The 27,056-nt window shown below is 39.0% G+C and overlaps 1 protein-coding gene across 2 annotated transcripts in view; it reads left to right on the forward strand.

The window, feature by feature from the left end:
* The window catches only part of ZFR (zinc finger RNA binding protein), a 49,562-nt gene that overhangs the window by 8,423 nt on the left and 14,083 nt on the right, over positions 1-27,056 (forward strand). The window contains exons 3-14 of one of the 2 annotated variants that reach the window (XM_083883921.1): positions 9,667-9,949; positions 11,326-11,470; positions 12,292-12,510; positions 13,670-13,920; positions 15,355-15,546; positions 17,655-17,955; positions 18,895-19,088; positions 20,371-20,490; positions 21,522-21,667; positions 22,031-22,193; positions 23,801-24,006; positions 25,624-25,774. In XM_083883921.1, the coding sequence (XP_083740047.1) occupies positions 9,667-9,949; positions 11,326-11,470; positions 12,292-12,510; positions 13,670-13,920; positions 15,355-15,546; positions 17,655-17,955; positions 18,895-19,088; positions 20,371-20,490; positions 21,522-21,667; positions 22,031-22,193; positions 23,801-24,006; positions 25,624-25,774 (2,371 nt within the window). The remainder of the gene's footprint in view (positions 1-9,666; positions 9,950-11,325; positions 11,471-12,291; positions 12,511-13,669; positions 13,921-15,354; positions 15,547-17,654; positions 17,956-18,894; positions 19,089-20,370; positions 20,491-21,521; positions 21,668-22,030; positions 22,194-23,800; positions 24,007-25,623; positions 25,775-27,056) is intronic. The other variant, XM_083883922.1, reaches the window with a different exon arrangement.

Consider the following 27,056-nt stretch of genomic DNA (forward strand, 5'->3'; position numbering starts at 1 on the left):
ACTTCAAAGGTTTGGAGAAAAAAGCTGCCAAGAATCTCGGGAAGTTCAATAAGGGGAAGTGAAAAGTTCAGTATGTAAGAACAACCCCATGCACTAGTATGTGCTGTGGGCCACCCAGCTGGAAAGGAAGAGGACCTGGGGGTCCTGGTGGACACCAGCCTTAAATGTGAGCCACCAGTGGTCCTTGCAGCAAAGAAGTAGAATGGCATCCTGGGATGCATTAGGCCAAGTATTACCAGGGGGGTGAGGGAGATGATCGTTCCCCTCATATACTGCACCACTAACTCCACACCTGGAATTCTGTGTCTGTTTTTGGGCTTCAGTACAGGAGTCATATGGATATACTGGAGAAAGCCCAAGAGGCCCACCAAAGCTGCTGAGGAGTCTGCAGCATTTCTCTAATGAGAAAAGGCTGGGAGAGCTGGGATTGTTCAGCCTGGAGGAAGGCGAGGGGGATCTTCTCAATAAGTATAAATATCTGAAGGAAGGATGCAGAGAGTACAGAGTCAGGCTTTTTCACAGTGGTGCCCAGTGCCAGGATCAGAGGCAATGGGCAGAAACCAAAGCAGAGGAGGTTCCCTCTGAATGCGAAGAAATACTTTTTAAATACAAGAATGACTGAGTCCTGGCACACGTGGCCTAGGTAAGTTGTGGAGTCTCCATCCTCAGGATGCTCAGAAGGTGTCTGGATACAGTCCTGGGTGTCTTGTAGGTGACACTGCTTGAGTGGGATTGGACCCCTGATGACGTCCAGAGGTCCCTTCCAGTCTCTGCCAGTCTGTGATTTTGACAGGGATGATGTTAGTAGTTGCTCCTTTTTTAAGTAGATGTAATGTCTCAAGCTCAGGTCTTTTTGTTTTGCATATTACCATTCAAGGCTTTTGAATAGACTTGAAAGAAATTAACTTTTTTAAGAGAGCAGTATATGGACTCTCTGTTGTGTGTAGCTGAGCAAAGGGAGGTTGATACAGAGCATATATTACATCACTGTTACAGACACCTGCAGTATATACAGGGAACAAAGCACGGCAGAATTTGATTGGATTTAAATCAGGTTGTGAGACTAAATGTACAGATTATCAAAGAAGAAAGGGTGTTTTGAAAACATGAGGCTGTTTATCTTTGAGGTGAGGTACCAATGAGTATATAGTTTAGCTACGTAGTGTCAATCAATAATTTGTAATGGCATGATCCAAAAATGTTTTTAGAACAAGGAAGGGGAAGGGAAAACTCAAAATCGTTACAAAACTCTTGTCTTCTTTAGGCTTTATGTAGTTAAACCAGAGAATGCATTACTGCTGAAATTTAGCAGAATTCAGAAGGGTATAGAACATTTGTATGCCTTTAGGCCTCTCTGTATTCTTAGTGAATTGCATTACAAATAGTGTTCTGTTCACAAAATTGTAAGAATAGGAAAAAAGTAAATTTCCTTGAAGTTCTCAGAAGATATTCAAATACTGGAAAATTTATGTCTGTAGTGAGTGACAGTCTCCAGAAATACAGAGGCCAAGTCGCTCCTGAAGTACCACATACTGTATTGTGATACTTTGTTTCACCATTTTATGCTGTTTATTATCAAGTGTGTTTAGGAGAATATAGCTTTTTTTCTTCTTTTTTTTTGTTTTCCTTTTTTAATTCTACATTTGGTTTTGCTTTGTCTGTCCACGTTCCATTAGCACATCTGAAACTTCATCTGACCAGTTTTTCAGTAGTGCTTCTTCCTAGGTTAGGATCTGAAGCAGTAGCAGATTACCCTGCTTCTAAGAGTTTTTCTAGAACTCCAACATACTTGTTTCAATCATCATGTTCCTGAAAGAGCTGCAGAACTGTGTTTTTCCTATTCTGCTATTAATAGAATAATCTGTGAAACTCTGAGAAACCTGGCACTTAGATTTCACCAAATATGGTTTCCTTAATGCTAAAATGTTCCAATGTTCTTAAAAGGTACAAATCAAAAAATACATCCTAATTAGTGGAAGGTTTCATTCAAGATACTCATAATTTGAAAACTATTTTGGAACTTAGCTTAAATGTTGTGCATGGAAATAATTTCTTTAAATGAAAAAGATAAAAAGCACTGCAAGAAATAGTTTTAGAAGTTGCAATTTCTGAGAAATACTTTGTTTTGGGTAGAGACATGCTTGGTTTCAGGCCAGATCCTAACTGTCTATCGAAACAGCACTCGTCAGAAAACTGAAAAATCGGAGATGTTGTTTGCCTCTTGGAGGAGAGTTTTTAGTGTTTAACAACCTAAGCAGAGCTGGAATAAGAGCAGAATTTGTGTGCATGTGTTGCTTGTTAGAACAGCAGTATGCTGAAGATGAGCAGCTTATGTGCACATGAGTAACAATTAATTTCTTCCTTTTTTATTTGAATAAATTAATCAAGTGTGATGAAAAGCAGGGCTTTTAGGGAACATTTTATGTGCTTCCTGTGTAGATACTGTTTATAGGCTATATTTCTTACTTGGAAGTAGGCTGCCTTTTCCTGAAAATGTATTATTCCTCTGACAGTAACTGCCACAGATGGATTGTCACGTTTCTTAATGCATGACTTACTCAGCAAATATCTTAATGTGGAAAAGAAAGTATCTTACAATCTTCATTTATCTGGCAAAATAGCATTATATCAATATGTTGTATTTTCTTTATACTGCTGACATTAACAAATAAAGTTTTCTTCTTCCCATAGTTAAAAAAGAAAAAAAAAACCTCCACACTTTTTTTCTAGGAAAAGGCAATAGCTGGAAATGAAAAAAGACATGACAGAAATGTACTGCAGAAGAGAATTCAATATTTGTTTCAGAATTGCTCTTAATACTGTGTATCCTTTGGTAATCCAATTCTTTTAGTATTGCGGTTGGGAAGTAACTAACAAAGGTTCTCCTGTACTCCATCTAACAAATTCTTATCTAAGGTTTTTTGGGGAATAATGCTGCTTATTTGCAAACCTACCTTATATGGCTGTTTAAGTTAGAAAAACACATGGTTATGGAGTTGAAGAGCAATGTTTTGCCAAGTGGACACCTGTACCTCATTAATTGCTGTTGACCAGCAATTTCTGCTCTCCACAACTTCTGACTCTTTTAAGTGTGCTGCCAGCTGCTTTTTTTTTTTGCTTTTTTTTTCTTTGAAAGTCCGCATTTCTTTTTTTATATCAAAAACTGCTACAGTGTTCTTCCTGAAGGTCTTTAGGCAGTTCAGAAAAGGTTATTAATTGCTGCTTGAGTATTCTGCTTTTTGACAAGTGAAACAGAATTACCAACAGAATTAAGAAATTAATCTAGTTATTTTAATAAGAAACACAGAGTAGTGATTACCAGCACCTTCTGTTTTGAGAGCTTGTTCTCAGGGTGTGGATTTTTTGTTGCTGATGTTTTAATACAACTTGGCCAAATGTTCAGGGTAGAATTTTCCAAATGAAGTATCTACGCAGAATTACACTGGCTTTTGTAAAGCTGTTCTGTAGCTTATTTGATTCTGTGGTGTAGAATTGGGCAGGGACATCTTTGTAACTGTTTGGTGTCTCAGTGTTTACAATGGAAACTTTGCAAACAACAAAAATATTTTTGGATACTTACTTTATTTCAGAATGACAGTTCTGGGTGTACACAATTAGGTCCAATGTTGATACCATGCAAAAAGCTGCTGTATTACTGTTATATCCAACTTAAAAAGTGTCAGGGCAAAATGTCCATCTGCTTTGAGAAGAGGTACTTGAAATTTGATGAAAGGAGTTTTGTGCACATGACAGCAATGTGGATAAGGCCAGTTTTTGCTTTGGCCTTTGCTCTGGGATGAATTCTTCAAGACTGAGAGACAGGGTGGCCTATCACCCCACCCCTAGTAAAACAGAGTATCTTGGAATTAGAGATTACTGTGGAGAAAGATATAGTCACAGCTCACTGCACTCAATCTTACCTAGCAGGTTTAGTGTCATAGTGGTATTTTACAGTATGTGGCACTTGTGCTGATACTAATGCAACAGAAAGATTGGAATTTCCCACCATTAGTGTCAGTAGGAATTATAATAGGTGTTATTCAAAGATTTGAGTCAAAAGTGTTTTACAAAAAATACTTGTGTAGTCATACAGTATTGCTAATAAAGAGTTAACCTTTCATTTTCTTGGGCATTCAGTTATTCAGTTAGAATGTGAGAGATGAAGACTGGTTAAGTATACACTGTGGTGTAAAACTTCTGAATAGAGGTGACCTTATTTGGAAAGAGGAAATAAAGAGGATGAGGAAATAATATTATAGATGTGGACGTTTAAAAGCAGGTGAGGAGATACAAAACACTTTAGGTAAGGCCCTGCAAATGACCTTCTGTAGTTGACTGAAATACATATCTACAGGGTCTGGAGCAGGACACTGGGGGCAACATGTGTACTGTTAACTGGCTCTGGATGGGATAGTGAAATGCAATGACACAGACACCTCCACTGGAAGATGACCATGGAAGAGTGTGTTGTTCCTAGAAAATAGAGATTAAGTCAGCTTGGTAGGGAAGCACTGTTTCTATTACAATCAGAAAGGCATAAAGAAATAGGTCTGGTATCAGTAAAATACATTCTTTTTGAATGAAAATTTCTTGTGGAAGATGTATAACAGTAGTACAGCAGAATACAATATGTACAATATGAAGCTACCCATTACTTCCTAAATTAAAAAATGATTCATTTTGAAAGTGAATTTAAACATTCCGAGAATTGTTGTATGAAGTTACTTTGAATTGAGTGGTCAGAAACTGGATCAATCTGCCTTTGTAGATGTTGGTGTAGAGCTCATTTGCTTTTGCAACTGGAGCTTTTATAAACTAAGGCAAAAATTCTTGACAGGATGTTCAAACATCTTGTGCTGGTTTTGGCTGGGGTAGAGATAACTTGCTTCATGGTAGCTGATACTAGGCTGTGCTTTGTGGTGAAAACAGTGTTGATAATACAGGGATGTGTTCATTACTGCTGAGCACTGCTCACACAGAGTCAAGGCCTTTTCTGCTCCTCACCCCCACCCATCAGTGAGGGGCCTGGTGACGCAACAAGTTGGAAAGGGACACAACCAGGACAGCTGACCCCAGCTGACCAAAGGGATGTTCCATACTATCTAGCATCATGCTCAGTGATAAGGCTGGGGGGAGAAGGAGGAAGGAGGTGATGGTCAGAGTGATGGTGTTTGTCTTCCCAAGTAACTATTTTTCTGTGATGGAACCTGGCTTTCCTCAGATGGCTGATCACCTTCCAATTTTCTGGGCGTAGTGCCACACCTCAGTGTTTTGTGAGGGGCCCGGAAAGGGCCTCACCAGTGACTGAGTACAGGGGAAAGTCATAGCCCTAGTTTTGCTGGTCAGGATTCCATTTCTCTTCTTGCCCACCTGGGCACAAGCTGGCTCATGTTCAGCTGCTGTGGACCAGCACCCCAGGTCCTTTTCCACTGGGCAGCTTTCCAGCCATTCTTCCGCAGGAGTGTAATGTAGCCTGTGGTTGTTGTGACCCAAGGACAGGACCTGGCACTTCACCTTATTGTGTTTCCTATGATTTGCTTTGGCCCATTAATCTACCCTATCCAAATCCTTGTTTTGTTTTGTTTTGTTTTGTTTTGTGCATGTGCGTGGCCTTTGCCTTCCAAATTAAGCTGTCTGTCTCAACCCACAAGCCTTCTCATTTTTACTCTTCCAGTTCTCTACCTGCTTCCACTGTGGGGGAATGAGCCAAGTGACTGTGTGGGGCTGAGTTGCCAACTGGGGTTAAACCGTGACACACTGGAACAGGTTGTCTAGAGCAGTCTTGCAGTCTCCATTCTTGGAGGTGATCAGAACCTGACTGGACAAGGCCCTGAGAAAATTGGCTTTGAAATAGGCTGTATGAGTTTTAGACTCCTCCTAGTTAATAAAGCAAATTGAATTTAGTGTGTTTGGAAGAGAGCTTGGACTCAAAAATGGTAATAAGGGTTATTGGAATTTATTTTGGGAAAGAGAAGAATTGATCTAGAAAGAAAAGTGGCTGCATCAATGAGTTAACTTCTTCCTCTGCAATCCTGCAGTACCTATTGGTGTATTCTTACCTCATAGAACATACAGAGTAATTTGTATAAATTTACCTTTTCCCCACAGTGTTGAGGGATGTGGTGAAGAACATGCATGTGGTTTGTTACCATAGCTCAGCTGACATACTCTATTTCATTGGTGCACTAATAACTTGATGATGTGCCTAGATCTTTTGAAGACTTATTTATCAAGACTAAGATGAAATACTTGATATGCTGCAGTATGAAAAATGACTGCCGAAGGTAGAGATTAGTAAAATAATTGTAGAGAAGAAGCTGGTAGAGGTGATTAGTAGAATTAGAAGAACTATTATCAAATAGCAGTAATTGCAGTGGCATTCACTAGGGATTGGTTATGACTTTAGTATTTATATTAGTGTGGCATGTTGTGCTATTCGATGTGAGGAAAATAGAGTCAGTACACAGGTAAATTTACAAGGATCTGCTCTGGGGAAGCTAGACTGCTGGGAAAGAAAGCAGTTGTCTGGAGCAGAGTGGGTGGCACAGCTGAAACTTCGTATGAAATGACGCATGAGGTTCGTGCCATCTGTAGTCAAAGAAAAACAGATAAGATAGGTGCACAGATGAAGGAAGAGTGAAATAGGGAGTTTGGCAAAATGATCTAGGAGGAGCTGAGTTTATCTCAGCAAACATGATGAAACACTGATCACCAGAACAGGACAAAAACTCTTGTAAGTTAATTGAAGAAGTTGGTACAAGGCTATTTTTATGAAAATTAATTACATTATAATGTCTGCTCATCTTAATGTTAAAGGTTTTCAGTAAGACTGGAGAGAAGAATGTCACAAATTCAGAGGTGTCACCATTAATTTCTGTTACATAATGTAAGACAACTTTTAGAAAGGAAGAAGTCAGTTCTAGAATACTTTTCTTGCAGTCTTGCAAACTCGATCACTAGCTCTGCATGATGTTGCAGAAGCAAGGGGAACAGGTTTGCTGAAATAAACAGGGTCATAGAATCTGTATTAGCCTTAGAAATCTAATTATTTAGGCTGTTAATTCTATGCCACGATAAGGAATTTTGCTGCTCAGTTGCACAAGAAATGAAATTGTCTGTACTATAATCTTGTTAATAGTTCTGCTGGTAATGTTCATAATGTCTTCACAGTTTTAAATACTGAGAACTATCAGGTATCTTTAATTGTATATATTCTGAGAATAGAAGTATTTTCTTTGCTAAACTGACCGGTACTGTTACTTTGTAGTGTGTTGTGTGCACTGTATCTTATTTTGTAACAGTAACAAATAGTTTCAGGAAAGGGGGAGAAGCCTAGCTAGTGCTTTTGCGCAACTTTTCTGTTCCCTTTTTTTCTCAGTTTCCCTGTATATATATAATTAATATGGGTTCTGACTCTCAGCAGACCTATTTTTAAGCTGGTGTGCTTCTTAAAATTTCTGCCATGCTAGAATATGACCCCAGCAGGAAACCCTCACATCGTTTTCTGCTAGATTATTGAGTTAAATCAGTGCACTGAATGGCTTGACGAGTAGCAGAATTAGCAAAAGGGATGGAATAAGATGGCTTAGCTATCTTAGGATTAGTATTTGGGAGAAGGGAGACTAAAAATGGGAAAAGTGGGAAGCAAGACTTACCTTGTTGGCAGCATTAGACTGTTGACGAGTTCAACTGCAGTCAGTTAAGCAGTCTGCTGTGTACTCAGTTTAATGTGATTTTAGTAGATATATATGACCATGATAATTACCTCAGATTTTATGAATATTTTACACTTCTGTACTGTTAGTTTTGTAGATAAAGAGGCATAATTTTATAGACTGCCATTCACTTTTAGCATCATAAAACAGTCTTCCTGAGTTTTTTGCGATGGAGTCCAATTTCTCATGTTAAGTAACTAGAGAATTTTCCTGTGAACATCAGGGAGGAGGAGCTGTTGCAAGGAGTGATGGGAAGTACATCAAAGTGGTTTAGGTCTTTTCATTTTGCTCTTAGACTAATAATTAAAAATAACATTAAACATTATTGTAAGTACAACTCACAACTGAAGTAAAATTTGATATGATGAATGCAAGTAGTCTTTTAGGCAGTGAGGGACATGTGATAGGAAGAAGGTGGAATCCAGTCATGTAAGTCCATCAGTAGTAAATTTTTCTCTGTTTCTGCTGTGAGAATGGTTTGGGGGGGAGGGGAAGGGGTTAAGTATGTGTGCTTTTTAAATTTATTAAAGTAAGTGGGTTCTGCTGTAATTGCAATGACAAAATCAGGTTTTCTAAAAACAAATGAGAAAAGAATTACTAAACACATGGGAGTTGTGGAAATGTCTTTTGCAAAATTAAAAGTATATACATATAGTGATTGTTGAACAGCAGTGTAGGAAATGTACAAAAAAAAAATCAGAATTATCACTAACTCCTCACTTGATGTCATTGTTCCAGATAGTGATATTTTACCTGCTTCACTTTATTTGCTTAAGAATCAAAATATCTATTCTAAGCTTCTAATCATAATCCAGTAATACATTATAATAGGACAACATCATGCAGAGTTTCATATCAGAACAATAATTCTAGTTTCTGTTCAAGTAATTAAACCTTTAAGCAATTTTTTTTTTATTTCTGCTGTTAATATTTGTGGAATTTTACTAAATTGTCACATATTAGCATCCTACCTGTGAATTTTAGACAGGCAGATTAGTCTCAGCATGTACCTGGAAGATTGCCAGAGCTCTGGAAGTAGTTTTCTTGCTGGAAATCTGCGCTTTTGATGAGTTGTATTGCATCAGTGGACTTCTGCTCGAGCAGGTGGGGCCAGCTCCTATAATTCTCACCCATCTGTTGGAGAAGTCCCCTATCAGATATGCGTGTCTAAGTAAATACAACAGCTCTGAGCTGATTTTCATGGAAGTCTTTAAAATGTCATTGCTTGAATATGGTGTAATGAAAAACTTCATGCTAGTACAGGTCAGTAATAAGCTCTCACAGAAAAGTAGTATTTTTCTTAATTTGACTTTATTGAAGAACTACTAAAGCATTTAAAACTTGCCAGTCTGAAAGAGATAACAGTTTGTGACTGCTGCATTATTTAGAATGAAAGACTTGTGTGTTCCACTGCTTAGAGAAAACTCAACACAAACGCCCTCCCCCTTACAAAGTAAATAATCATCTGTATGAAATGTCAGGGACTGTTGAGATAGAACATGGAGTAATGGGTACAAATTGAAAGAGGAGACATTTAGGTTAGATGTTGGGAAGACATTCCTTACTCTGAGAGTAGCAAGACACCTGAAACAGGTTAGCTGGGGAGGTTGTGAGTGTCCCAGTCTGGCAGCACTGGCCTTGAGCGATCTGGTCTACTAGGAGTTGGCATGGAGGCTAGGACTAGATGGTCTTTAATATCCCTTCCTCTGCCTTAACGTTTTGTGGTTCTGTTCTGTGTGTCCATCCACAGAAATTTAAGACAGATACAGCCTTTATCATGGGGATGGAATATGGTTAATAAAAGCCATTAAATAAGAGTATGCACAGATAGAAGGCTGCTCCAAATCTGTCTGTAGAACAGGGAAAGTATTAATCAAATCTGGGGTTTTGAAATGTGTAGGCATTAGCTTTGTTTGTTGGATTAATTACTTACTGTCTTCTGCCAATACAGCCAGCAGCCAGCTTCGGGTGTAGCCTATTCCCATCCGACCACGGTTGCCAGCTACACTGTCCACCAGGCGCCGGTGGCGGCGCACACGGTCACCGCAGCCTATGCCCCGGCCGCAGCCACGGTGGCCGTGGCCAGGCCTGCCCCGGTGGCCGTGGCCGCTGCTGCCACAGCCGCTGCCTATGGCGGGTATCCCACGGCACACACGGCTACAGACTACGGCTACACGCAGCGGCAGCAGGAGGCTCCTCCGCCACCGCCTCCTGTCACCACACAGAATTACCAGGTGGGTTCCTGATGTGTGATTTTTAAAAGGTGCTTTGAGAGGAGGAAGCCTGTTTGGAAATGAAAACGTGATTTTGTCAAATGGCTGCTGTGAAGAAAAGCACTGTCTTGCATTGGCTGAGATATTGGCTTGGTTTGCAGTAAACTGGGTCATGGAGCTGAAAAGGCTGTTCCAGTAAAAACTTTCAGTAGAGGTAGAAATAGTTCCTTTGTCAGATTCCTGGGTGCCACTGGAGTCTAGTATTGAGCCTGTGAGGACAGAAGATTGCCCTAGGAGATAAACTACCCTGTAGGTAGTTTTTGGATATCCTCTTCTGAAGTGCCTGCCTAACCTTCTGTGGATACAGGCTTTTGCAAAAGGGCTTTTGCTGTCTGTCCCATTTCATCTTGAAATACTATGTTTCTTGCAATAATTTTTCAACTTTTTATTCCTGAATTTATTCAGGCATTATCTAGATTTAATTAGCATTTTGGTTTGTTTAAAAGGACTATATTATTACTACATGTTCTCAGTTCTTTTGTACAGCTTCTGTAATTTGTTATGTATTATGAGGTCAGTTACTAAATATATTTGGGAAGAGAGAGAGTCCCCTAAACTAAATAAAGTAATTCCTGTTTACAGAGGTTGGACGAAAAAAGGTTTTGTTGTATTTCATGCGTTGTTCCCCCTCAAGTTGATCTACTCTTTGTGCTTTACCGTAAACATGGTGAGGATGAGAGAATGTATGTACATGCATATAGCGGCTTCCAGGTCATCCTCTTCTAAGTAGTTTATTAGAGATCTTCTGAGTTGTAAAGGTATCAAATGAGCTACTTGCATTTCCTTTATAGACTAGTTATGGTTCCCTGATCAACTAGTTGATACACTAAAAAGTAAAGAAGGCTTTAAAAGTACCACTTTCATAGTCTAAAAAATATAACCCAGAAAAACGCTGTTAACAATGAGATTTTTAAAGCCAGTACAGGCTTGTGTTTCTTCCCCTGAGAGTTTATTGGGCCTTGTAGAAATCCATGTTTTCTGTGGCGAGTTTTTTCTTAATATTTTATAGATAAAGAATCTGATTATTAGTAATTAAGAGCTAACGAGAGTAGATGCTTTTCAAAAATAATTTGGTAGGGAAAGGGATTAATAGCATGAGTATATTTCCTGTATTGAGTCTGTAAAAGACAATTAGGGCTGTTTCAGGCCTAAAGTATCTATGAAAGTAAATTTAATTTCTCTAATGAATTTATTTGTGTATACTGTGTGTGTAGATGGGGAGTTTTTATTCTACTTGTGTAGGCCAGAAGCCAATACATTGTTAATTTGACTCTGCTGATGACCTCTGTTACTCTAGCTATATACCTACAGGTGGTTTGTCTGTTTTGAATCCTTAGGATTCCTACTCCTATGTTCGATCTACCGCCCCAGCTGTGGCTTATGACAGCAAACAGTATTATCAGCAGCCGACCGCGACCGCGGCGGCCGTGGCTGCTGCTGCCCAGCCACAGCCCTCAGTGGCTGAGTCCTACTACCAGACAGGTGAGTGACATGATTCAAGCTACTCTCCTTACTCACAGTCTTGTCGACTACTTTATGCCTTAAAAATAGTTACTTGACTAATTCACGTTATCTTTTTTGGTTTTTTGTTTTTAATTTTGTCGTGTAATTTCTGTCACTGTGTGGAAAGTTTTTCTGTGCCTAGGACTTCAACTCTTATGACATTGCCATAGTAGCTGCCTCTGAGGTTTGGACTGCCACTAAATACTCTCAAAACGTACTTCTAGGCAAAGTTCTTACTAATTTGTCTAGAAACCTTGCTGAAGTAGGTTGAGATAATCAGTGTTGTGTGTTGTGTTCAGATGATAACTCAGTTAGAAATACTATTTTGATTCTCTAGGTACTTTATTTACATAACTCTCTAATTATTTGTATCATGATTGATACAAAGCATGAATCCTGCTTAGGGGTTTTTTTTAACATAGAATTAAGAGGAAAGTAGGCTTTAGTGTGCTTTGGTTTCGAGTATTCTAGTAAAACTGTTGGTTAAGAAGGTTGTTAAAACCTGTTTAAAACCATGTTAAAAATATGATAGCGCAGTTAAAAATAAATAAATTTAATGCTTACTATTGTGAGCTGTGACTTGATTGAGATACTTGGTATGCAGTGCATAGCCATGACAGTAAAGTAATCCAATGCGCAACATTAAAATGCAAAACAAATGAAACAAAACTCCCCAAACAAATCCCCACTTTTTACACATTTGTTCACAAGCACATTGTTAATTTTCCCTTAGTATGATTTGCATATCGCTCAACTAAAATGTGTCAATGTTTGTACACTTTATTTCCTATCTTCATTAGCTCCAAAAGCAGGATACAGCCAAGGGGCAACTCAGTACACCCAAGCCCAGCAAACACGGCAAGTGACAGCTATAAAACCTGCAACTCCAAGTCCAGCAACAACGACATTTTCCATATATCCAGTGTCCTCGACTGTGCAGCCAGTGGCAGCTGCAGCCACTGTTGTTCCATCCTATACTCAGAGTGCGACTTACAGCACAACAGCAGTAACTTACTCTGGTAAGAATTTTGCATGTTTTCTTGCAGGGATCTTTGCAGTTACTGCAGAAGAGGCTTTCCATGCTCAGAATTTTATCAGTTCGCTCTCAATTAGAACAGTCTGCTGAGAAGTATAAACCAATTCAATCATTACAATGGCAGAATATTTTGTTGTATCTTTAAAAGAGGTTTGATGTCTTATGTGCCTATTTTGTTACATATGAGAATATACAAAGTGTGCCTATTGCTGCCTGAGCAGTGATTTATTGTAAGGTGAAAAGGAAAAAACAGAATATAAAACTTAAGGAAATGCATCCACACAGATGTTACTCCCAGGAAATGGGAAGGGTGCATGCAGTTACAGAGACAGAGAGGAACCGTTTAGTATAAATCTTTTAAGTTTGGGTTGTCCTGACCCAAAACGAAATGAGAAATGTGTGCTGAAAAGACTTAGTCAATCATTAGGAATCCAAAATATATTTAAAGATGAAAATATGATAACTTTATTGCCATAGATAGTAATTAACTGGCATGTTATAGCTACCCTGAACGTTTTGTTTTCTTTTGTTTCCTGTTTGAAAAGGGATTTTAATACTGTCGTGAGACAGAGCCTTGATTTATTCAACTGGAAATCAAGGACTGTGTAGCCAGGTTTTAGCGGGTGAAGCATCTTCTCTGTACCAAAACAACTTAAATCACTGAAATAGGATGTAATAGCACTAGACATTTTGTCTTTTATCTTCATTTTTTCCCTTCCTCTCCATGTTATCAGTCCTTGCCATTTGGAAATGTGAACAGTAAATCTGGTTCTAGAAGATTGCTTGCTTCATGTGGCCTTTGCTAAATCTTTCACTAAGATTCTTGTTCCATCACACTCAATCTTAGCAGATGTACAAGAAATTTCATATGTTGTCTAGGGATGCTTTGATACATCTAACATAACTGTGTGTCGGCGAAGATGTGCCTAGAATTGAATATATTCCAACACAATTGGTGGCTGTATATTTGTTTGCTGTGAAACATGAAGCCAAATTCAAGACTGCCTGACAAGATCTCAGTGAATTACTTGTATCTTGCCTTTGTCCCTCAACTGTTATGCAACATGATTTGAATTAGTGTATTATGTAATTGATACACTATATATGGTGATGTAACATTTGTTTTTATTTTAAATTTTCAGGTACCTCCTATTCTGGCTATGAAGCTGCAGTGTATTCAGCTGCATCGTCCTATTACCAACAGCAGCAGCAGCAGCAACAGAAACAGGCAGCAGCAGCTGCTGCTGCTGCTGCTGCGACAGCTGCTTGGACAGGGACCACCTTTACGAAAAAGGCACCATTCCAAAATAAGCAACTGAAACCAAAACAGCCTCCCAAACCACCCCAGATCCACTACTGTGACGTTTGCAAGATCAGCTGTGCTGGACCACAGGTATCTGTATTATGTATTTTTCTACTGTACTTTATTCTACTATACTTCATTCATAATTTCTTCAGCTAAAAATCTTGACCCTCTTAAGAGTCATAGAACTGTAGAATGGCCTAGGTTGGAAAGGACTTTGAAGACCATCTAGTTCCAAGCTCTGTGCTGTAGGCAGGGACACCTTCCACTCAGAGCTCCATCCAGCCTGGCCTTGAGCATTTTCAGGGATGGGGCATCCACAGCTTCTCTGGACAACCTGTGCCAGTGCCTCACGACCCTCACAGTAAAGAATTTCTTCTTAATACCTAAACCTACTCTCTCTCAGTTTAAAGCCATTCCCCCTTGTCCTGTCACTCCAGGCTTTTGAAAAAGTCTCTCTACATCTTTCTTATAAACTCTGTTTAGGTACTGGAAGGGTCCCAGTTAGTTCACAGCATTTTCTTTTCCAGGCTGAGCAAACCAAATTGTCTTAGCCTTTCCTCATAGGAGGGGTGCTCCATCCCTCTAATCTAGAGTATTTGTTAATTTTTAGACCTGATGCTATACTTCTACTAAAGGAATAATGAAATAAAAATGTGTGCTATTATAGAAAGAGTTCCTATTGGAAAACATAAATATGCACCCACTGAGCTTGTACAGAGAAGCTTCACCTGACTTCAGAAGTATTTGAAACTTTGAATGAGATTTGTTTCCTTAGCAAAGGAAATTTCTTAGAAAATACTGTTTTGAAAGCTGTGGAATTACACAAATTTTTGTGAATGGAAAGCCTGAAAATTTATTATTCATTATATTCCAACCTCCTAGTTTAGTGTCTCAATGAGTACAAGTGCCTGGAAAGTAGATAAAAAGTCATGCAGCATGGTTGTGTGTGAGAACTGGCGAAACAGTTCTTTTACTTAGGTAAATTTGTCATTATTTCCTACCCTCTGCTCTAGGTTGCCAATGTTAATATAGGAACTAATATCAACTTCTGTTTTTTCTTTTTTTCAATACTTTTGAATACAATTCTTTTTTTATTTGTGCACTACCTTCTTTTAAATTGATTTTTCTGTTTATCTGGACCCACTTAGAGTTTGAGGGAAGCTGAAAATCAAGAATAATTGAGTGCAATGCAGAAAACAGCAATTTTCTGATCCTGTCGAATTTTCAGTGCTGGTATCTGTTGACTGCTACTTGATTGGGAAGTTGAGAAGTTACAGGAGAAAAACCTATATTATTTTACCTAAGTGTGGGATCCTGATGCTTGAGAAGAACATTTTTGGTCTTAGAAGTGGCCTATTAATGCCTTAGAGTGTGCCATACCATAGAAGTGTTCAGTAGGAGGTATTTACTTCTTTGGTAAAATGTATGTTTCTGCTGTGTTCTGTATTACATGTGTTCTCAGGAATGATGAACCAGCAGTACAAAGACAGCTTACTCTGTGTGTTTTGTCCATTTAAACAGACTTACAAAGAACACTTAGAAGGCCAGAAACACAAAAAGAAAGAAGCAGCATTGAAAGCTTCCCAGAACACCACCAACAACAGTACTTCTGCTCGTGGAACTCAGAATCAGTTGCGCTGTGAGCTTTGTGATGTGTCCTGTACTGGGGCAGATGCTTATGCTGCCCATATCCGTGGAGCCAAGCATCAGAAAGTAAGAGGTTTTTTCTTGTTCTTACCATGCAAGTCAGTATATACATTTCTCCCCATCATTTTTTCTCATTTTAAGGAAGGAGAAAATATTCAGAAACACTATAATTTAAATTATTCTATTTAAAGTTTTTAGTTCTTCTTTTCATTTCAAACTTGTCTTTAGGCTCACTATTAGAAGGGCATTGTTGTAAGAAAAAGAAGGCAAAATAATGCCATGGCATCAATGAAAAGTGGATATATTGGGATATCATGCAAATCATAGGAAGAAGGTGTGGAGTGAGACGAGGGAAAGGTACCATTGAGGAAGTGGTACCATGTTTGTGCCCCTTAACTTTTATCAAGATTTCTTGATGTTCATCTTGTCTGGCTGAGACAGTAAATCTTTCAGTGCACTTCGAAGCACTGTAAGCTGAGCTAGTGCAAAGAAGAGGGGTGTTAGGCATCATCCTTTGATACAGCTCTTGCAAAAAAACCTGTCCTGTGGAAGCAGGGGACAATGTCCTGTAGCAGACTTTATAATGAGTATGCTTAGAAGACACGTGTTTTTCTTACTGTTTGGGTGCACTCTTGTGGCCATTCTGGAATAAAAACTAAGGGCTGCATTGTGAAATGCTGTGACCTGCGTTTTAAACTTGGCCGTACAACAGGAAGTGCTGTGATAGGTAGAATAGGTGTTTAGAAATTACAGGTTTTCCTTAACTCTGGAAAGATTAATGTCACTAACAAATACAGTATTGATACTCTGCTTTTATAGCTCTTTGCATTTCAGGACACAGGCTTCAGTAACGTTGTTCCTATTAACATTAATCTGACAGCATATTTAAAATAATCTTCTTCCAAGACCAAAAATTGAAATTTAGAGAGACTTGCCTAATGTTCTTCCTTTAATAAACTGAGCCATTACTTTCTTGGGTTGTGCTCAGTAACTCCATAGGTATATGGAGGATAGTATATATTTTTTATATTTGGATATACTTTTCTCTTTGTGATAGCCACAAACCATTGCTAGGTTTAGGTTCTTAACAGTGTGAAAATAATATCTTAAAAGACTCTCTTTCTTGCTGTGGTAACTAAAGAACTGTGTGCATTCTACTGGGAAAAAGTAATTTTGAAGAGTTATTTGAGCTTAAATTTATACTGTTCTGTGACATTAATGTGTCTGTATTCTCATAGGGAACATAAAAAAATCAGAACAAAAGCCTAAGAAATTAATTTGGACAGTTGTGTGCGTGTCATGATTATGTGCATGTCTCACAGAATTGTATTTTTTCACTCCCGTTTTCAAAACTCAGTCTTTACTTTTGATCTTGCATTTTTTTTTTCCTATGGATTACTTGCATTGGTTTTTTTAGACGGTGGTCAGCAGTCACCAGAGAGAAGTATTATTCCATGACAGACATGTTGTGGAAAGGCCTCTGCTTATTACTTCTAAGAATAAGCATGTACCTCTTTACTTTCTATGGGATATTAAGGAGCTCTGAAACATCTCTTGATTCCTCCTTAATTATTTCTGTACATTTGAAAAAAAAGAAAAAAAGGGAAAACCTTTGTGTAAGGCATCTCTTCAGCTTGGCTAAATCACCGGGAAAGTTATTCAATTTGAAGACTCTTGAAATGTAGCAATCAAAAGACACAGTGTTGCTGAACTTGAATTAAATAATTCTTAGTTACAAATATTGTTTGGAACCAAACAGTTCAGTATGCTGCCCTTTCCAGGGAGTCTAAAAAGGGACCAGGCAACAAAACAGATACATTGAAACACTAGGAGCAAAATGTATTCTTGAACTGTCCTGAGTTACAATCTTATTGTGTTTCTGTTCTTATGTAAACAGCTGTGGGAGTAAATGCCTGAATTTCTAATGCGAGTAAGCAATGTGAAACAGCAAGTACCTATTTCCTTGTTACAGATGACAAGAGCTTTTACACGTCTATCTTTTTTCTTTCCCGAGACCACTTTTTGTAAAAAAACAATAGCTGCCTTTTTATTTATTGATATTTTTTATCTATTGATTCTTTTAATGTTGATTTTTTTTTTTTTTTGCTTCTGATACATTATTTTTATAGCTTTCTCAGGGAGATCATGTTATGAATTTCTCTTCCTACTTACAGGTGGTAAAGTTGCATACAAAACTTGGCAAACCCATTCCTTCAACTGAACCAAATGTGGTTACCCAAGCTACTTCCTCAACATCCACATCTGCTTCCAAACCGACCGCCTCTTCTTCAAATATAGCAACTAGCAGCAGTACAGTGAACTCCTCTGTTGCATCCTCTGCAGTGAAAATTCTTACTCCCACGGCAAACACACCACTTAACACTGCGTCCAACAACAAAACATCTTCAACTGCTGCTAATATAGCTGTAAAGAAAATATCTACACCGAAAATAAACTTTGTTGGCAAGTACAGAAGTCAGTCTTTATTTTGAAACCTAACCTATTTCATGAATATTTCTTAAGAATTAGTCCAGCAGACACAAATGTATTTAGGTAACTCCATGCATGAGTTAGTCCTCTGTGTTTAAAGGAATTACTGATAGGCGAGAATGTCTATAAAAGTTTTGCTTCAAAATTGATGGTGTTTTCTGCCCAGTTGTCTCCACCTGGCCCCTCTTGGATACTTTTCCCATCTTCATAAGAAGCCTCCCACCTTTGGTTTCTTATGTAGTAGCTGCTGGAGTATTGCAGTTATAGCCCTAATTTTAGTTCATAGCTGGGCTGTTAATGCACCTGCAATAGATTGGCAGTTTGTGATGGGCAACTGAAACATCCTTTTTACTGTAGAAAACTAACCATGGAAACTTTGAACTGAATATAACTTTGAACTGAACATAACAGAGATGGGAAGCAGCTGTTCCACAATAAGCTATCCTTCTCTTCAAGGAGAGACCTATACAGTTGCAACACTATGGGTATACTACCTTTACTAGTACAAACATTATAAAGTTTTGGAGTACTTTTTTTGGATAAATTTACGAAATAAAAAAAAAAGAGATTATTAAAATACGTTTTCTGAGTTGTTCTCCATTCAGTCCTGTCCCTTGAAAAAGCAGGAAAACAAATAACAAAAATGGTTATTTTGTAAAATGAAAGTTTTTCTTGTTAGAATAAACAACTTCAATGTTTAAGTAACCTGAATGTTGTTAAACTTACTGTTAAAATACTTAATTGTATTGAAAATATATTTAAGTGTCCCTTGATTTTAAAATCCAATAGATTTTAAAAGATCTATAATTCTTTGCCCAGATCATAGATGTTTGCAAATAAACCTTCAGTTTGCATATTATGTTTATTTACATTCTCATTTTATGAAGGGTAATAATTTAACTTTTTTTTTATTATTATTTCTAGGTGGCAATAAGCTTCAGACAACAGGAAGTAAAATGGAAGAAATGAAATCAGCTGAAAATGTTAAAACACCTCCTGCTGCTACAGTACAAACGCAGGAAGTAAAACCTGATACAGCAGCTGAATCAGTGACTCCCACAGCTCTTGCTGCCTTGCAAAGCGATGTCCAGCCAGTGGGCCATGACTATGTGGAGGAGGTATTAATATAAAAATGTGTATTATTTTTTATCTGTTTTGGTGAAACATAATCATAGAGTGATTGAGACTGACAGGGACCTCTTTAGGTCATGTGGTTCAGTCACTTTGCTTGAGAAGGACTGTCTACACCCAGTCACCCAGGACCATGTCCTGATGGTTTTTGAGAATATCGAAGAATGGAGAGTACATAAGTTCCCTGAGCAGTTGTGCAATACCACAGTCGGTCACAATAATACAGTGGTCTGATGTTCAGCTCTTTTTCAGTTGGTGCTAATTGTCTCTGGTCCTGGCACTGGGCACCACTGAAAAAAGTCTGGCTCTGTCCTCTTTGCACCCTTCCTCCAGATATATATATTCACTGATATAATCCCCCTCAACCTCCTCTTCTATAGATGAGACAGCTGAGGTCCCTCTGGATGTCAATGCAACCCTTTGGCATATCAGCCAAAGTTTTGTTTCTTAGTTTTGTGTCATCAGCAGACTAGCTGAGGGTACATCCTGCCCCATCATCCAGAGCATTACTGAAGATGTTACAGGAGTGTATTGATCTTGGGGATGCATTGCTGGCTCCTGGCCTTCAATTGGGCTTCATTCTGCTGATCACCACCTTGGCCAGGCTGTTCAGACAGCTTTCAGTCCACCTCACTGTACACTTATCCAGCCTGTGCTTTAACAGCATGTGTAGGAGGATGTTGTGGACCATTGTGTCCAAGGTTTTAATGAAGTCCGCGTGGACAATCTTGACTGCTCCTGATGGTTTTCTTGCCCTCCCTACCTGGATTGGTTGCTCTATTGCCTTCCCAGAGATCAAGATGAGAATGACTATCTGTAAATCCTCGGGTTCTGTTTGAAGATAAGAGTGACAAGGCATTGAACCTGTAAAGGCTTGTACATGTGTTTTCATTTTTGTGTTGTGCATGAGGGTTTTTTTTCTTCATGTTGTTGGTATGAGATAGATGGATCAAGTCTGATGTAAATTTTGCATGATACACAAATTTGTGATTTATTAGCTCACTATGTTCAGGTTTGAATTTAGAGCTGTGCACTCTTTGGAATGGAACAGCTTTGTTCCTTACTCATTACTCAGGCACAACAGTGTCAGAATTGAAAGTTCTACTTTTCTACTTTGGCTTCTTTTAGTTGTTGTTTAAACTTCTTAGTGTGTTTTGGGACAGGTAGACATTATCCAATATCATTGGATAATTAGATCAATTGAAAATTAAATTTTTCATCAGCTTTATAAAAAAATTAAAAAAAAAACATTATAACTTTATTTTCCAGGTAAGGAATGATGAAGGAAAGGTGATCCGCTTTCACTGTAAACTCTGTGAATGCAGTTTTAATGACCCTAATGCCAAGGAGATGCATTTGAAAGGGCGGCGGCACAGACTTCAGTACAAGGTAAAAATGCTAATGCTTTTCTCTTAAAATTGACTAGCCAACTGGTATGGCCACCTGTTCTTAGGTTTAAAGACTAGGCAAAAGTAGGCACTCTAAGTAAACAGCATATAAAAAAAGAAAAATACATTTCATAGGCAGTATAGTCTCTAAAGAAACTGTGAAATTGTATTTTGGTTGAAGTTTTTTAAATTGTTTCAAATGTTGCTTGTAGTACAACTGATGCAAGCAACAATAGGTTCTTTATGTTGCTTACCATGAAGTTTAAAGAATATAAAATAGTATTGCTCAGTATTTTTGATAGGATAAATGACACACACTCTTTGTGCTGTGTGGAGTCCCTTGTGGCATTAAAGGAATTTCCAACTGCCCTGCCCTGGAAAAGCAAAGATTAAAGATACTCCAGGTGTAAAAAGGCTTCTCCCCCATGGCTCCTTGCAAACATTGTGCAGTCTTCTCTTTGGGTTTCACAAGTCCATCACTGCTCCCATGGTATCCCCTTTCCCTGTGTCCCCATTGGCTATGGGGCCTGGTGTCCTGTTCCTCTCTTCCCTGTGGTCACTTGCCCCCTGCCCTGCCCCCTGTACCACCTACAAACCTGAGACCCTGTTTAACTGAGGAAACCCACATGATGCCCTCTCTGAGGCTCTGGATTCACCTTTGGCACACTGGAATAAATGCTTGCTGGAAATTGATCTGGGGCTGGGAGCCTTCTGCCTCTCTTGCTGAGCTAGCCTTGCAACGTGTGTGGATGTGTGAGCTTGAATTGCTGCCTGAATTCTTCTCAAGCAGTTTTTCTACTGGAGAGGCTGACTGGGATTATAGAAAGGCTGTAGCTGCACTCCAAAAAAGACACTGTTACAGTGCTGCAGACTTTTTAATGATAAGTGCATTTGTGCAGTTCTAAAACTGCATTTTAGTCCCTTTGATTTTTATTGTAGATGAGCAGTGTATGTTAAATATGTCAGAACAACTCCATAACCTTGAGATGAGAGCACGAAAGCAACATTTAATTCATCACTTTTCTGATCTAGAAAAAAGTAAACCCAGACTTACAAGTAGAAGTAAAGCCCAGTATTCGAGCAAGAAAAATTCAAGAAGAGAAGATGAGGAAACAGATGCAGAAAGAAGAATACTGGAGAAGGCGAGAAGAGGAGGAACGCTGGAGGATGGAAATGAGGTAATGCATTATGTTTCATGAATGAATGTGACAAAACTGCTGTCAAATTGTCTGAAACTAAACTCCATAGTTACTTACTTTAAACACTTTAGGGAACTCTGTACTGTCTTGTTTTAAATTGTCTTTCTCTCGCTGGGATTTTTGTTTGCTACTATTCAATCCCTCGGAGAAATGCAGTTAGTAGAATTACTTTGCAATAAGCACAGGCCTACTTTTACAACAATAATTAATGCTGGTTACTGTTTGTTCATTGGTATTTGCTTATGACTACTAAAAGTTGTTGAAGACAGATAAGAATCTTTCTAGAGCAGTGTCAAGTATTAACTGCTGTATAAAGAGAACATTTTGATTGATGCACTTCAGGAGATATGAAGAGGACATGTACTGGAGGAGAATGGAGGAAGAGCAACATCACTGGGATGACCGTCGCAGAGTACCAGATGGAGGATATCCTCATGGCCCTCCAGGACCTCTAGGTCTGCTGGGAGTTAGACCTGGAATGCCTCCTCAACCCCAAGGACCAGCTGTGAGTTTCTTAACTTGAGAAAAAAATTAAACCATTCTTACCAGAAGGCACAGTTAAGAATTATAAATTATTCAGTGCTACTTCACTTGTCTCCAGTGTTTCTTAATAAAGGTTTTGGAAAGGAGAAGAAAGAATTATATGCTAATGAAATGGTGTAGGTGGACTAGTCTTCCAAAATAAGTCCAGTGAAATGACAAGAGGATGCTTTAAATATTGCTTCATATTAAATACAAGTCATACTGGATTTTTCTACTTTTTATTTTATTTGGTTGCATTATACAACATTATTTACCTAATTGTGGACAAATGTATGCATAAAAAGTGGCTGGGTCATCAGTCTTGGAGAATAATGCTTAGTGGCGCATCATATTCCAGCAGTGTGGAGTGCAATACTGCATGGGTTGATCCTGGCATTAGACTGATAAGCACCTTATCAGTGATCTGAAGGGTGATGGAGTGAATGCACACTGCTGAGATTTGCAACTGGCATGAACCTGAATAATTTTGGGGAGAATAGCTGATACCTTTGAGGGCAAGACCACCATCCAGAGGCAGCTCGGCAGGCTGTAGGAATGGAATATTACATAATTCTGCAAGTACAAATGCCTAATGCTGCACTCATATGGGGAGAACCCCTTGCATTGATGGAGGCTGTAGCAGCTCTGCTGAAAGGAATCTGGAGCTCCTGGCAAACAGTCTGGGTATGAGTCAGCAGTGTGCCCTGGCAGCAGGGCCAGCAGCAACCTGGGCTTTAATAACAGGAGCACAGTCAGTAGATGAAGGGAAGTGATCAGCTTTCATTAGACCCTGACTGCAATACTATATTTAATTTTGGGCTTTCCAGTAGAAGATACAGCAATCATAACAGGCTCAGTGTGGAGTTATTAGGATGCCCAGGAGTCTGGAACATTTGCCCTGTGAGGGGAGACTGAGGCATCTTGGGATTGTTCAGCCTGGGGAAGAGAGAGCTTCAGTGGGATATAGCAGCCTTCTGATAGCTGCGCTTTATAAAGGATACGAAGCCATTACAGTCATGAGAGGGTGAGATACATCCAGCTTAAGCCAAGACAAAAGAGATTTAGACTGAATACAGGAAATCATCTTTTTTCCTACACATGTTGCACAGCTACCATCTTTGAAAGCTTTCAAAAACCAGCATAGAGCCCTGAGCAACATGACGTGGTCTTAAAGCTGACCATGTTTTACATGGAGATTGGACTAGATGACCTTCTGAGGTCATCCTGTACAATCCTGTACATTCTGTACAACCCTGTGGTTGTACAAAAGTAATAATGGATACTGCATTTTGCAGCAATATCCAAGTGTTTCACAGTTGGCAGAAAGGCAAGAGATACTAATGTTTGGGAGGTTCCTCTGATCATGGGATTTGGCCTTAGTTTAATTTCGAAACATTTCATGTCTTTTCAGACATGACTGGTTGTGACAGGGTAGACTGTTAAAGAGACTTCATGTTTTGTTACATTTCAGTGATGCGAGGTTTGAATATTCTGTTCCTTAGCCACATATTTGGGTTTTGGTCATTTTGTCTCGTTTGTGAACTTGGAAGTGCACACAAGTTTCAGAAGTACGCTTCTTTGTCTGTTCAGCCTCTGCGCCGCCCTGACTCCTCTGATGACCGCTATGTGATGACCAAGCATGCTGCTATATATCCAACTGAGGAGGAACTTCAGGCAGTCCAAAAAATTGTTTCTATTACTGAGCGTGCTTTGAAGCTGGTTTCTGACAGCATGACTGATCATGAAAAAAGCAAGAACAAAGAGGGAGATGACAAAAAGGATGGCAGTAAAGACAGGTATTTTTTTTTTGTACTTTTTAAGAATTTTATTGTTCTTCCTTACTCCATATGTAGTTTAGCATGGATGTGAGATTTTGTTCCTAAGGAAGTTATAGCAGATGTTTACAGCTTAGTTGACCAATTAAAGAGTTAGTTACGCCTCTGAAAAACCCAAGCTTAAAATCAGAGGATCCCAGGTGATTTGTCCTTTCTTTCCCGGCTGGCCAGGAGGTAACATCATAAGCAGTGGGGAGCCTGGGCTGACTATGTCCCCTCTTGCCCCTCGGCTGCAGATGGGGCGAAGGGGAGGCTGTGGCTCGGCAGTGCTGGGCCTGCGCCAGGGGCCGCAGCAGCCGGCAGAGAGGGGCCGGTCCCCGCCGGACTGTGTCCTGACTTTGACTGCCGCTGGCCCAGGGGAGGAGAAAATCTTTCCCCTGGGCCCTAGGGAGCAGTTCTGAGTCTGAGTACTCTTCAGATCTGACCAGGGGTAGGAGAGGGCCATCTATCAGCGTTCCTGAGCATGCCTTCCCCACCATCCCCATGGAGCCAGCTCGGAAGAAAGACTCTGGGCAAAGACATGAACACTTCTCTCCTCTGTGGAAGACAGAGTGATTTAAACATAGAGAGACAGCATGAAACAAAGTCAGCAAAAGAGCTGATAAAAATTGATTGGAAGAAGGGATCGAGGAAGTGGACATTTTTGACTGAAATTCTCTGGTGTAAATTGTGGAGAAATGGACTATTTCTTATCATAATGCTGTTTAGGACAATGCAGTTCTAGTTAAAACTTGTGGACTGATATAACTGAGATTTGATTGAGAATTTTGAACAAAGTAAGCCCCCCACTCCTGGGGTAAAAGGAGGTCTCAGCTTTTGAGATGAAGATGATTTTAGAAAGAAAGTGATTTGAGGCCCTTGGCTCCTAGGGTAAAGAAAGGCCTCTATTTCTTTTGAGACAGAGATGATTTTATAGAAAGAAGAAGAGAATCCTTGTTTTATACTAGAAGAAGCATTCTTAAATGGTACCCTAAATATGCTGGAAAGCCCATGAGTAGCCAGGAAAAAGGCTGCTAATGGGTGGGACTGCACAATCTGCAAAATTCTGGGCAGTTGCAGATTTGTGACAATGAGAGCCACCAGATGTGGCTTTTTTCCTGTGATGAATGTCTTCGGTGATGAAAAATTATGTTTAAAAGGTTGAAACTGACTGAAAATTGTAGTTTGTATCTCTCTATGTTGTTTGTGAGAAAGTGAACAGCTTGTAGAGGAGGAGAAGTGTTTTGACGTTTCAATTTTTTAAATTTTTTTCTGCATTCTTTTTGTGTGTTTTAATAAATCTGTCTACCTTAAGTTGAGCCTGTTTTGCCTTTTCCTCCCAATCCTATCTCCTAGAGGGAAAAGAGAGTAGACACTCAAACTACTACACTAAATTTGGCAAACAGAATTTGGCAAACGTGAGACCACTACACTCTGTTATCTGTGTTTCCAGGATCTCATCTCTTTGGGCTTTTATGCAGTATTTTGAAGTCTGAGAAAGATGTGGAATACTATTTTATTTCACTTTTCTATCTTCAGGATTATTTTTATGATTTTTACATTATTATTTTAAATGCAACTTTTAACTATAATTCACAGAGCTTTGAAAGGCGTTTTACGGGTGGGCGTTTTGGCTAAAGGTTTGCTACTTCGTGGAGACCGAAATGTCAATCTTGTTTTGTTGTGTGCTGAGAAGCCCTCCAAGACCTTACTCAGTCGTATTGCTGAAAGTCTTCCTAAGCAACTTGCAGTAAGTAGAATTTAGATTTTTGGATTTGAATTTTTGTAAAAGTACTGTAAAAATCTGTCCTCAGGTTAAATGTCTGCAGGACTCACTGTGCTGCTACATGACATACCTCAGGTTCAGTTCCTTTCCATTTTCTCGGTGTCTTCATCTGAACTGAGAGACTGCTGCATGTTTTGCTTCCTTTATATTGTGTCCATATGAGTGTGTGCTCTAGCAGTGTAGTATCAATCACCATTTAATAGATTTCATTTATTGAGAAATAGAAATGAGCCCAAGAAAGACCATTAATCAGTTACCAGTAGCAATAGAGATAATTACAGCATATAACATGTTACAGCATGCCTGCTGCCTCAGGGTCAAAGCTCTCCATTAATACCAGTCTTTTGCACTTATATCTTGTTCCCTATTTGTATGTGTCAGTGCTTTATAGTTCACAGTTAGCCAGCTGAGTGTAGTCTGGGGTTTTTTATAATTTGGACCTTTAAAAAAGTAAACATGCAGTCTTAGACCATTCAGTGAAATATAAACCCTTTGTAGTATTTCCACAACAAAGATTAAGTCTCTGCTGAACAAAGCCTGTTACTGTGGAGTGCTTGTCACAGCATTAGTATTTCAATGCAACCGAGTAAAATGCTTGACAGAATCACTGGCATGATAGAAGCTTTAGCAGGATCAGATTAATGAAAAAATAGTCTCAAGTTTGCTCTTGTTTGACGTAACAGAACAGAAGTAAATTTAACAAATGGACATCTTGGTCTATCTTCGTGGAAATGTTCACTTGTCCATGTATGTAGAAGAGGTGTCTGCAGCTTCCTTTTGGGGCTATTTAGAATTATTAAACAAAGTTGCAAAAAGCAATTAAAAATAAACACTTCATTAGTTACTCTTACTTTTTTCCCTGGTGCTTATCTTGCCCTTGTTTCTTAGCATGTTGTGACACCAAAGCACAGGATGTACCTAGCAATACCCATTTGTAACTGTGAGCTTGAAAAATAACCCCAGCTTCTTTGCTTTTCAAAGGCTTCAATATTCCAGTGAGAAACACCCTGCTGACATTTTAATTGGCTCTGAGGCTTTTCTTTTTCTCAAACACCATCAAGATTCTTGTTCTGTAATTTATATTAACTTCCATTCTGGGCAGTTTTTTTATTCTGACTGCTTGGTTGTGTATTTTCATTAATAATTGTCTAAGTTTGAAAGACAGGTATCTGCTAGGGAAGGGCAGGACCTCTCCATGAATGGAGAATTCAAATCCCCTCCCTCCAAATTATTATAATTTAGAAAA

The sequence above is a fragment of the Zosterops lateralis genome (assembly GCF_965231275.1).
Source record: "Zosterops lateralis genome assembly, chromosome: Z".
Classification (NCBI taxonomy): domain Eukaryota; kingdom Metazoa; phylum Chordata; class Aves; order Passeriformes; family Zosteropidae; genus Zosterops; species Zosterops lateralis.